General features: G+C 35.2%; 1 protein-coding gene across 14 annotated transcripts in view; it reads left to right on the top strand.

Moving 5' to 3' along the window:
* The window catches only part of EDEM3 (ER degradation enhancing alpha-mannosidase like protein 3), a 64,187-nt gene that overhangs the window by 31,383 nt on the left and 19,887 nt on the right, over positions 1-12,917 (top strand). For all 14 annotated transcript variants that reach the window (XM_001490885.7, XM_023640701.2, XM_070267867.1 and 11 more), the window contains 6 exons: positions 682-787; positions 4,888-4,985; positions 6,585-6,710; positions 6,911-6,994; positions 8,302-8,385; positions 9,204-9,328. In XM_001490885.7, the coding sequence (XP_001490935.1) occupies positions 682-787; positions 4,888-4,985; positions 6,585-6,710; positions 6,911-6,994; positions 8,302-8,385; positions 9,204-9,328 (623 nt within the window). The remainder of the gene's footprint in view (positions 1-681; positions 788-4,887; positions 4,986-6,584; positions 6,711-6,910; positions 6,995-8,301; positions 8,386-9,203; positions 9,329-12,917) is intronic.

Below are 12,917 nucleotides of genomic sequence, written 5' to 3'. Positions count from 1 at the left end.
GTTTATCTCTTACTGTGCTAGTTTATAAATCAAACTTTATCATAGGTATGTATGTAGAGGAAAAAACGTAATATATATAGAGTTCAGTATTATTTGCCATTTCAGGCATGCACTGGGGGGTCTTGGAATGTATCCCTCATGGATAAGGGGGCGCTGCTGTATGGTCAAATGAGTACTTGTTGATTTACTTATTCTTCACTAACAAAGTTGAATGCTGTTTAAAAGATGGGATCTGAAATGCCTTTGTTTCAAAGATGGCATACCAACTTTGAAATTCTCTCCCAATTTTCTGAGAAAGAGTGTCTAAGGAGATTTTCACTTTGCATTTAAATGCTAGAAACTTATTTTAACAAGTACGTTTAATTATGCCAGCAATTTATATAATTTAATAATACATGTGTGTGAATGTGAGCTGTACTACAAGAGTAGATGAACAAGAATGGTCTCAAAGTGAGATCATTGCCACTAAATAGCATTTTAGAGTCATTCTTTTTAACTAGACTCTGTTGACTAAAAGAGCCAAGCTTTGACTTGTAAGGAAATTTAATGTATGTTATAAATGATTATGTTAGGAATTTTACTTAATCTTTAAAATACATTATGGGCCTTTGCTTTTTGTTTCTTTGTTTCCTGTTTGTCAAAGACAATTCTTCAAGTATGCTTTTCTTTTTTTAATTATAGGAATATGCAAGAAAAGCTCTTGATTTTCTCTGGGAAAAAAGACAGCGAAGTAGTAATTTAGTGGGCGTGACTATAAATATTCATACTGGAGATTGGGTAAGAAAAGGTATGTAAGTAGGGCTTTTTATTTTTTTACTTTTATTTTTATTTTTTTTAAGATTTTATTTTATCCTTTTTCTCCCCAAAGCCCCCCGGTACATAGTTGTATATTCTTCGTTGTGGGTCCTTCTAGTTGTGGTTTGTGGGACGCTGCCTCAGTGTGGTTTGATGAGCAGTGCCATGTCCGCACCCAGGATTCGAACCAACGAAACACTGGGCTGCCTGCAGCAGAGCGTACGAACTTAACCACTCAGCCACGGGGCGAGCCCCCTAAGTAGGGCTTTTTAAATCAAGCCTTCACATCCTCAGAATGGTTGGGAAATAAAGGATTTTCATTTATTAAAAGTGTCTTTGGGAGAATATAAAGCATAGTTTCTCACAAGATTGCTGGAATTTTAACTAATTTAGCCAGATTTTCTTCTTTAGTGCCAAATAATAGCACACTTATTCTGGAACACTTAGTGTTCTATTTCATACCTTAATGGGTCAAGCCTTATAGAGTATAAATGAAACACTACAGCTAATTTCTTTGAAGATTAGAAGATCAGAATACTTCAGCTATCTGACATCAAGGTGTACTTAAGTGAAAATCTGTATTTAATAATGTTATCACCCATCCTTGTTTTTTTCCTCTCTCCAGAAATAGAGTATAGCATGGCAGCTAAGAGCATAGACTCTGGAGCCATACTGTTGGCACTGAAGCTACGTGATCTTGGGCAAATTGTTTTAACCCTTTGTGTGCCTCGGGATCCATATCTGTGAAATGAGGATAATAGGACTTCATAGAGTTATTATGAGGCTTAAATGCGTTAATCACTGTAAAGCACTTAGAACAGTGCCTGGCATGTGCTACACTTACTATTAAGTAAGTGCTCACTAATGTGATATTAGTCTCGTTGATAATAATTTCACTTCTGGGAATCTAGCCTGAGGAAATAATACAAAATGTAGGAAATCATTTGTTCCCAAAGATGTTCGTCACATAATTATTTGTAATAGTGGAAAACTTGGAAACCTTAATGAAAGAAGAGCTAAGAAAATTATTTTACATCAGTGTGGGAGTATTGTTATTAAAATGAATTGTAATCTTGGGGGAAAGCATATACCAATGTTTTATGAATAAACAGGCTATAGGATTGTATAAAGAATATGATTTTATCTTTACAAAACATCCCTATAAAACAAGCATAGAAGAATGGAAGTATACTAGAATATTCCTAATGAGATTATCTTGTTTATACATCTCTCTGTTTTCCAAAAGGCTTATGTTGTTTTATATAAAATAAAGAATAACTGCCTATATTTGAATAAATGAAAATAATTATTCATTTGAATATATAAAAATAAAATTATTGCCTCTATTCAGTACTGTATAAAATTTTTCAAAGTTTTTCTAAATGGTTCCTGAAACTGGTCTGAATCCTGGCTTCAAAATTCTGTGATTTCTTTTCTTGTTCTTTTTTTAAACCGCTTTGGAACTATGGTGCAAATTAGTTAATCATGATTAATTTTGAATTAATTATAATCCTTGGCTTATGACACTCTCACCATTGGCCCTTGCATTGCCCATTTTATTTAGTTAATTATTTTTAATAATGTAATAAGCACCCACAAATAGACCATCCATTACAAAAGCAACTAACTTGACAACATATTGTTTCTGAATATGGTCCTTGACTCTCCCTACCTCTGCAGTCCCACACCTCTGTCTTCTCCAACTGAAATAACAATCATTGTCTTATGTTGATCATTCCCTTGGTTTCCTTTTAACAAAGTTTTATTGCATCTATATGTACTCCTAAAAAGTATATTTTTTGTTTTGTTTTAAACTTTATAAAAGGATATCATGTCACATTTTCAGACTTTTTTCACTTACTATGGTATTGCTAAGCTTCATGCACATTGTTGCATGAAGATGTAGTTCGTTCTTTTTTTGACTGCTGTGTAATATTGCGTGAATAAACTATGATTTATGGGCATTTAGGTTGTTTTTGGTTTTCTACTAATGTGAACGATTGTGCCGTGAATATTTTTGTATGTTTCCCCTGTCGTACATGTGTAAGAGTTTCTTTTGGCTATATACCTAGGAGTGGGATTTTTAGATCATAGGGTAAGTGAACGCTCAACTTCAGGGGATAATGTCGAGGTGTTTACTGAAGTTGTTTCCCCACTTTGTACTTTCCCCAGCAACACAGAAGGGATCCTGTGGATCAGCATCCTCTCCAACGCTTTGTACTGTCAGACTCAAAGATTTTGCCAATCAAATGGGTGTACACATGATTTTCCATTGTTTTGATTTGTATTTTTTTGATCACTAATCATGTTGAACATTTGTTCATTTTTATTAGCTGCATGTGTTTTATTTTTTGATATGGATGTTCTTGTATTTTGTTCATTTTCTACTGAGTTACTTGTGCTTTTTTAAAAAAAAAAAATAGTTATACCTAGATGATACTTATGATCTATGTGATACCTGTGCTTTGAAATTTATTGAAGTTTTCTTTTTCGCCTAGAACATGGTCAGTTTTTGTAAACATTTCACATGTGTTTAAGAAAAAATGTGTATTTTCTAATTGTTGGATATGGAGTTCAATATGTGTCAGTTTGCTCAGTTAATAATGTACTGCTCCTTGCTGATTTTGTATTTGCTTGACCCATCAAGAATTAAGAAAGGTGGATAAAACTTGAAGTTGGACAACGATAGTGGACTTCTTAGTATCTCCTTTTAGTTGTATTTTTGCTTTATGTATTTTATTGGATGCATTGGTCTGTTTTATTGGGTGTGTTTGTTTTATTGGGTGTGTTCATTTAAAATTGCTATCTCCTTTTAGTTGAACCTTTCATTATTATGGAGTAACCATATACTCTGTCTTAAAGTCTATTTAATCTGATAGTAATACAGCTGTATCAGCTTTATTTTGCTTAATATTTGCCTAAGTCTTTTTTGTACTTTAGTATGTTTATTAGGCTAGTTTAAAATTCTTGGTCTGCCTTTTCTAATATTTTCTTCTTCTGGTAAACTCTTACTCCATTTCTTTCGTTTCCTTTTAAAAAGACATGCTTCTTAAATGTTTTTGGCCTATAAGTACATGTTCCCTTGTCACCTACTTAATGGGAAGGTCAGATCCCAATCCCTATCAGCCTAGTGATCTTAGGGATGAGTTCTAAGAAATTTTTAAAAATAGGAATGCCTGGACCCCTAGAGATTCTGATTTAATTGGCGTGAAGTGTGCCCTGAATATAGGGATTTCTAGTATTGTAATTGTAGTTATAATTATATTGTAATTTACCAGCCTTAGGAGTTTGGAGGGGAAAAGGTGGGGAAGAGAATGTCTAAAGTTAGTTCCCACCTCTTTTGTTCGGTTCCTTACACAGGGCTTCTGTGCTGCCCTGATTTTCCCCGAGGACATCTGGAGCATAGATCTGAGCCGTAGCAGGTGTGAGAGCAGGCACTGTGCCTTAAGGCAGTGGTAGGAGAGAAGCAAGAGCAAAGCTCCCCGATTTTCTTCCTGTTTGATCCTTCCATAGCCGTGCCTGCTGCCTTCTGCTCCAGGCCCAAGCTTCTCCCCTTCCCCAGGTTTCTTACAGTTTTCTAATCTTGTTATTTTCTTTCTTTGGTCCTCTACAATGATCTTGGAGGAAGAAGCCAGCAGTCCTGCTAGCTTCAGCAATTAGAACTGGCATCTCCAGAGAGCAGCAGTCTTGTTTTCACATCTGTTGTAACTTTAAAGACTGATGTCTGATTAAGAGTCTAGTAAAAACAAGAAGTGTACACTGGTACCCTCTAGAGCTTCTTCTTTGAAGTTCCTCACTGAGAAAAGGAGCTTTAAGATAATTCTTAAATCTAGTATCTACTGCTTTTAAATAAGACCTCTGTAACCAATTTTGCAAAGTAAGATTTTTTTTGTTAACATACAAACTATTATCACCAAAGGAACATTATTCATATAGTAGGGTTATTCTATAAATGTGTAATTTTTATTTTGAAACAGTTTCATATTTAGACTAATTTTTCATTCTTAGTGTACTACTGCCCTCACTTGTACTCTATAAAGATTTTTAAAGATTAATTTAATCAAGAGTCACATTTATGTGTACTTTCCACAGATAGTGGAGTTGGAGCGGGGATTGATTCCTACTATGAATATCTGTTGAAAGCCTATGTCTTGCTTGGAGATGACAGTTTTCTGGAAAGATTTAATACAGTAAGTTGATCCAATTTTGTACTAATTTTAGAGCCAATCTAATTTGAGTGCCAGATTTTGATAGAAACTTATCTAAGTGACATTCTGAAAAATAATTTAGTTTTTAAAGTGTAGTCGTTTTCTTGTCGGTCCCCGATCACATTGGCCAGGGACAGGGTAAAAACTACACACATTCCAAAAATTAGTTTACAAAGTGGTTTTATTTTCATCACTTATCAGAAGTTTTCAAGATCTGCCAGTAAATAGTAAAATATGTAGATTAGAGCTTTACCTAATCTTTTATACAAGGAAGAGAATTTATAGTAATAAATTACTAGTTAACTTTCATCTTTGGATTCCACTTCTTTTTGAAATCTTGGAAATTTGGCCTAGTCCTTGATCACACCAAGTGTGCAGGGCTTTGGCAACTTGGAGAAACTAGTGGAATTCATTTCAAAAGCAGGTCTGGCAGTCTTAAGTCTGGATCAGAACCACGGCATATTTTTAGGGGGCAGGGGAGGATTATTGAACCCAACTGGATTGCCTTTGTCTGTAATTGAAGCAAACTGAATTAATACAGCAAACTCATCAGCTGTGTCACTGTATTCTTTCGGAAATAATTTTCCACTTCTTTGCCCACTCGGCAGTTCCCCCGCCCTGCTGTGAGACGGTGTGACACAGTGGTTGGGAGTATGGGCGTTGTCCTGCCTGAGTTTAAATCCTGGTTGTGCCACTGGTTTTGTGACTTTGGGCAATAACTTTACGCTGTTTCCTCTGTTCCTCTTCCACAAAATGGGAATACTAGTACTATTTATAGAGTTGTTGAGAGGATTAAATGAACTAATGCATATGAAGTGATTAGAATAATGCCTTAATATCTAGTAGGTACTCAATAATAGTTATTAAGTAATAGATGAGTTAGGAAAAAACTAGTAAGAGTCCTAATAAGTCATCAATTGAATAGTTTAGAAAACACTATCACATAGGTTGTTTATTAGATTATAAGAAGATTTTTCTTGCGGTTAATAAGGAAGATATTTTTATTGACTCTAACAGCTCAACCTATTGTTGTCAAAGCTGAGAAATATCTAGGAGAAGAAGATAAAAGAAGAGCTTTTAAAAGCATAAGAGGTAGAGATAGTAGATCATAAGAGTGGCAACAGTGATTAGATACATTAATTTAGGTAGTGGTGAGCACCCGAGTGTTATGTTAGCTGAGAAGGGACCAAACTTCTTAGACACAGGGGAAAACAAAACTAGTTCTGTAATATAGAACCCTGTAACTATATTTCAAGAAGATGTAAGAGCATCCTTGGGCCACAAAAGCATCCTAACCATGGGCTAATCCCACAGGATGGCAATGTTCACATCTTCTCTCCTCAGAGGGTCCCAAATTAACAATAGTCTTTAATATTCTGAATTAAAGAGCACAGGGGAGTATATATAATATATTTTAGAAAGATTTCCATCTAAAATAATTATTTACATAGTTAATAATTAGTAGGTATATTTATATATAAATTCTGGTTGAATTTCCTCACAGTGCTATTTACTGAAATGCTGTTTAGAATAGTGCGTCTTTTTCATCTGCTTTTGTGAACATCTGTTGTGCTCTTTCAGCACTATGACGCCATAATGCGGTACATTAGCCAGCCGCCTCTTCTGCTCGACGTGCACATCCACAAGCCAATGCTGAATGCGCGGACCTGGATGGATGCTTTGCTCGCCTTCTTTCCTGGTTTGCAGGTAAAAACCCTGCTATTTTCTTAATATTAAAGTAAAATGATTATAATTTGAGTGCATTTGTGATCTCTAAAATTGACTTACCCAAATGGAGTCACATTTCAAAATTATGTTAATCTACACTTTTCTTGTATATATAATGATTTTAGATGAAATCAACTCATATTTTATTAGTTAACTTTGTTGTTATTGTTCACTTTTAGGTCTTAAAGGGCGATATTAGACCTGCTATTGAAACTCATGAAATGTTATATCAGGTGATTAAAAAACACAATTTTCTACCGGAGGTAAGCAAGTAATCTTTGAAATTCTAATTTATGTGTACTATAAATTGCTAATTTAAAGATAGACAGTGTCATCTTCAAGGTTGATTTGTTCTTTTTCATTTTTTTTCCTAATTAAATAGTTTAATTGATTTGTTTTTGGTTTATACAGTATCGTTTATGTTTTTCCTTTTCCTCGTGTGTTAAGAGAAGTCTAGTTTAGGCTAAGGCTGACATTTTGTTAATTTTATGTAAAAAGAAAATTGCAAATTAGTATTTATTTCTCAACCTTTTCTAATCCATGCCATTCATATGGTCTTATTCTAACTTTTACGTATACCCACCAGCTGGGGAGACCTTTTTACTTTTTATTTTCTAAGGCTTATTTTATGAAAACTATATACATTGAATATACTCTTGCTGATCACACATGCTCCCTGGAATTTTGGAGAATGCCAGCTCTTACTCATGCTGATTAAGAATTATTCTTTCTGGTTGTTATACATATACTAGTAGTAAATATTCTTGCTAGCTTGATATAGCAAGACTTTAATAGCATACTTCTTGGCTTTCCAGAAATGTACCATTAGAAATTTCCAAATTTGTTTATGGCCTTGTTTTATCCCTGCTTATTCACTATCCTCTGTGAGATATCTAAGCATTCCACCAATTTAGAATGCTGCCCAAAGTGTTTGTTTTAGCAAGTATAGTTTTATTAGCCTTCAGGTGAGTAGGACTGTGCATTGTAGAAAATTCATATTCATTCAGAATTAACTGAGGCTTCAACTAAATACATCTTATTACAAATGAAGTTTTGTTTGGTTCCTTAAAGGTTTTTGTTTTTATTTTAATCATTTTTTTAATCAATTGACTCTGTTATTGAATAAATTTTAAGTGAGACTCGTTTTATTTTTAAATAATGTCCTGTCTCGTTCCATAGAGGATTTGAGGTTGTTATTAAAGAAACCATGTGCTAAAATAGAAATATGAGAGCTAAGGACTTAATAATTAAGAGAAAAAAATAGCAATGAAGAAAACACAATTATTTAGACCACCATGACCCATGTAGTGGCATTGCTGAGTTTCACTTTTTTCTAAGCTTTCTAGTAGCCAAAATGATCATTTTAAAAAAAGAATTCCATTTAATTAGTAAAAGATAGCAATCTTAGCAAAAATGAATTGTGATTTTTAAGCAATGAAAATTTTTATAGATGAAATTTATCAATGTTTTAATTATTTTTACTTGTTTATGATCTAATTTATGTACTACTGTATATTCTAGAACTACTAGCTTATTTTTTCTAATCATATTTTTATGTTGTTTTGTCTAGGCATTTACCACAGATTTCAGGGTACACTGGGCTCAACATCCTTTAAGGCCAGAATTTGCAGAGAGTACCTACTTCTTGTATAAAGTAAGCTAATTTACCTCTCTTTTTGCTGTTTAGTCCCCCATTCTCTGTTGGATATCTCACTATCTTATAATAGTAATTGGGTGTTTTTTTTGTTCGTTTTTTAATTTTTTTTTTTTTGAGGAAGATTAGCTCTGAGCTAACTACTACCAATCCTCCTCTTTTTGCTGAGGAAGACTGGCCCTGAGCTAACATCCATGCTCATCTTCCTCTGCTTTATATGTGGGACGCCTACCACGGCATGGCTTTTGCCAAGCGGTGCCACGTCCCCACCTGGGATCTGAACCGGCGAACCCCGGGCTGCTGAGAAGTGGAACGTGCGAACTTAACTGCTGCACCACCAGGCCGGCCCCAGTAATTGGGTTTTTAAAGTCCTTTTTTAATATTAAAATGGTTGGATATATCACAGTTCTTATTCATCTAGTCCATAGAATTATTAAAAGATGCAAGAATTGACATCTAAGTTTTATGCCTTTTCAAAATATTTATGTGAACCTTTCTTTAAAGAGAAATTTATATTTTAGAGCTGCTTCCTAAAGCATGACTCTTGCCTCCCTTCAATCAGGCAACCTTTCTGGGCATTAGAAATTTAATCTAAGTGCTGAGATGTACAGTTGGACAACTTTTCAACTGTGTGTTTAAAAAATTCCATAAAGCAGATCCATGGTCTGTTTTCAGAGCTAGGTCCTGCGTGACTGTGTTCCAGTGCCTCATACAATGCCTGGCACTTAGTAGGTACTCAATAAATATTTGATAAATGAATGGGTATATGGTAATATTTCAGCTATATATATGTATACATATATTCTCCTTTTTAATAGGCTACAGGAGATCCTTACTACCTTGAAGTAGGGAAAACACTTATTGAAAATTTAAATAAATATGCCAGAGTGCCTTGCGGATTTGCTGCCATGAAGGATGTGCGTACTGGAAGTCATGAGGACAGGTAAAATGATTCCTAACGTCCCCTTTCCTCAGGGTAACTGTGAAACAACATGAAATATGACAATTAGTTAGAATTCAGATAAGCTTAATGCTTTTACAAAGGGTATTTGAAGATGCAAATCTTAGTTCATTGTGTTTATTTTTAATCTCTCTTTAACAGGCTCAGTTAAAATTGTTTGAAAAGTTTGTATTTTTATCATAGTGCCTGGCATATAGTAGGTGCTCAAATGATTTTTAAATAGATGAATAAATGATTGTTAAATATCAGAACCTTGGGTTTAAGAGTATTAGGAAGCTTGGGGGTTTTTTCTTTGTTAATAGTTTTTTATATTATGTAAAATGTTAAAATTTATCAAGATGGTGATGAATGATCTGGATTATGATTCATTTTCAGTCAAGTATTCCTCAAAGCAACATCATGGTTAATGTGTGTATTCTTATTCTGTTGCTGATTTGGAGGGCTGAGGAAGACCAATGGCAGTTTCTGTTTCACTGGATACTGGATAGATGTAGATGACATGAAATACTCACACTATAAAAAGCATGCTTTGGTTAATATGATATTCACTAACATTCCAGTTATTCTGAGATCACTTATCTGGTTATTTTATCTGTCCAGAACATAGCAGCACATCTCTAAATGAACACTAAATCTTGTTTGTTTGCTTGCTTGCTTAGCAAATGTTCATTCCACCAGTATTTATGATGTGTCTTATGTGCTAGAGTTATACTAGTTTTTGAGGATTAAAGATATGAAGACATGTCTTTTCTGTCATTAAATTACTGAGGACAGGCAGATAAGTAGACTTTAAAACATTGTGTAAGTGCTGTGAAACATAGTAAAGGGACATGAAACACAAGTTGGAATGCGATGGTCACTGAAAGATTTCTGGAAGATCCTGTATCCTGAAGGATGGGCAAGAATTAGAAAGAAGAAAGTAGTAAAAAGAGTTTCAGGCAGAGAGACTAGAGGCAGGTGAAACACAGCACTCATCATCTAGTCGTGGAGTTGTCCTTTAGTCTTTCACTCGGGTGTTTAGATAATAGTTGATTAGGTTGGAACCTCTTTTGCTGACCACAGCTGATGAGAAATGGATAGGTTTTTGGAAGCAGGCATGCACACAACAGCAAGAAATAAAAGCAGGTAGGCTGTGCATTTATCTTAACATTTATTGACTGCTTCCTGCATGCCAGGCACTCTTCTAATCAAGCACTTTCTATATTTAGCCCATTTGATCCTGACAACAACCCTTTGAAGTGTAGTTTCTGTTATAATCTTCATTTTATAGATGAAGACACCAAGGCACAGAGAGGTTAGGGAACTTGTCCAAGGTCAGACAATCAGTAAGTCTAATCATTAAGTCAGAATTCTAATCAAGGCAGATGGGCTCTTGACCACCATGCTATACTGGCAACTCATTGGAGGAACAATAATTAGGCACCTACTGTATGCCAGGCATTGCACTTAGATGTGAGGATAGAAAGAGATATTGGAACCAGTCCCTGCTCTCCCAGGACCTTTAGTTAGTGAGGAAGATAGGTGTATAAAGAAATAATCACAACCTTGCAATACTCACTATAATGGAAAGAGGAGTAACAGGTTGAGGAATTACAGAGGAAGACATGTTTTACTCTGTTTAGAGAGTTCCACTTTTCTAAATTTAACATCCTTCTTCCCCACCCCAACCAAATATTCCTTATATGACGTTGTTTGTAGACCTTTTACCACTGCCTTTGCTCTATTCTGATTGTATTCCAGTATATAGAGTGTCTCTTAAAATATCATGTCCAGAATTAACCATGCTCAAGACGTGCCTAACACAACAGCACTGTTAACGTCTAACTTTAGGCCGAGAGAGCTAGTTTTCTGAGGGCTTAATGGGCTTAAACCCTCTCCCCAGTTGAGGGTCACTGCTTCATTGACTTAGTGTTCCTCATGGCAGCAGTGTACTTCTCAGATGCATTGGCCGGACAAAAGGTTGAGAACTACTAATCTTCATCATACTGTGTTATTAGATGTGTTTTCAGTTTTTTAGCAGCTTTATTGTGTTCGACTCACAGTGAACTTGTGGCCAGTTAACCTGAGATACTTAACTGTGGCCTGCTGACAAATGAGTGTTCTCCACCTTGCCCTTGAGCAGCTGGGTTTTCTTAGTGTAAACTTTACAACTTTATACTTATCCCAGCAAAATTCATTTTGTTGGGGTTTTTTGTGTTTCTAGACCAAAAAGAGATCTTGAATCTCATCTCAGTCATCTACTTTATTAGCTAAACTACCTATTTTCACTGATCTGCAGTTTTGATAAGCATGCTTTAAAAAATTTCCATCTAAATTATTGGGAAGAGTTTGGGATAGGACCACAACCAGTGCCTCCTGGCGTGGCATTGAGAGCTTTCAGTTACAGGCTCTTCACATTTGATTGCTAATCCCCCTATAGACCTACAGATCCACCACTGCTGTCCTCTGGCTCACCAGCATCCGCCTCCCCCCACCACACACAATTTTCAAACTGGAAATATCTGTATTTTCCTAACAAGAGATGATCACTGGAAGGAATTTAAATGGCAAAAAGAATGTGAAAATCTTCTGAGACACTTTTCCTACTTGCCTACCCTAAGATAACCACTGTTGGCAATTTGACAGTCTTCCAGACATTTTTAAGGCCTATATGTTTGCATTTGTGTATAAATTTATGGTTTTTTAATACAAATGTAATTTTTAATACAAAAAATATGGTTTTTTGATATGATACCCAACTTACTAGCTTTCCCCAGTTCATGTGTAGTGATTTTACCATGTCTCTATTCTTTTCTAAATGTTTACAAATCATCTGTTTCATAATCAGTTCCAGAATTTGCCAAAAATCGGCATCTTGCTCTTGAGTCTACAGTTCTCAAGGTAGCATTTCCTCATGATAGTAACTGTCAGTCCTCCAGAAAATGTTAAATTATCATAAGTGTATTGCAAATTGACAGAGAAGTATTTTATCTATTGTATAAAGATTAACATCTGAAACGTTCGAAAAAGTTCTGAAACATTACAGGTGAGTTGTTGTTCCAAAATAAAACATCATTTATGTGTAGGAAAAATAATGACAGCTCTGTTTTTTAACTCATACGTATGCCAGGTGCTCTGCTAAATAAGGGACATGTAGTATCTCATTTAGTCTTCACCCCAATGTTAGGTGTGTGATGTTATTATGTCCTTTACAGAAGAATAAACTGAAGCTCACAGTCCTGATGGCTCCACGGTCACACAGCTAGTCAGTGGAAGGGCTTTTGTATTTCCAAGGACCATGTTCTTTACCACTGTGTTCCACTGCCTCTCCAGTTCAGTCGTTAGTAATGCTGTTTAAACTTGCATTTGATTTAGTAAATGTTTATTGAGTGCCTACTGTGTGCCAGGAATTGTGCTTGGCCAGAGGTGTGAAACTATATAGACTGTCCAGTAAACTACAAGTTATTTCTGCAAAAACCTGGGATACTTTGGGAGGCAGTAAATTTAACTAAATTTCATGTTCCTACATCTCCGTCTAACAGCTGTGCTCTTTTTCTGCCACTTTAAATTTTATTAAAGCTTTCCTTTAAAA

This window comes from Equus caballus, chromosome 5 (genome assembly GCF_041296265.1).
Source record: "Equus caballus isolate H_3958 breed thoroughbred chromosome 5, TB-T2T, whole genome shotgun sequence".
Classification (NCBI taxonomy): Eukaryota; Metazoa; Chordata; class Mammalia; order Perissodactyla; family Equidae; genus Equus; species Equus caballus.
The sequence above is the reverse complement of the archived record's forward strand: the minus strand, read 5'-3'. Positions and strand labels throughout refer to the sequence as shown.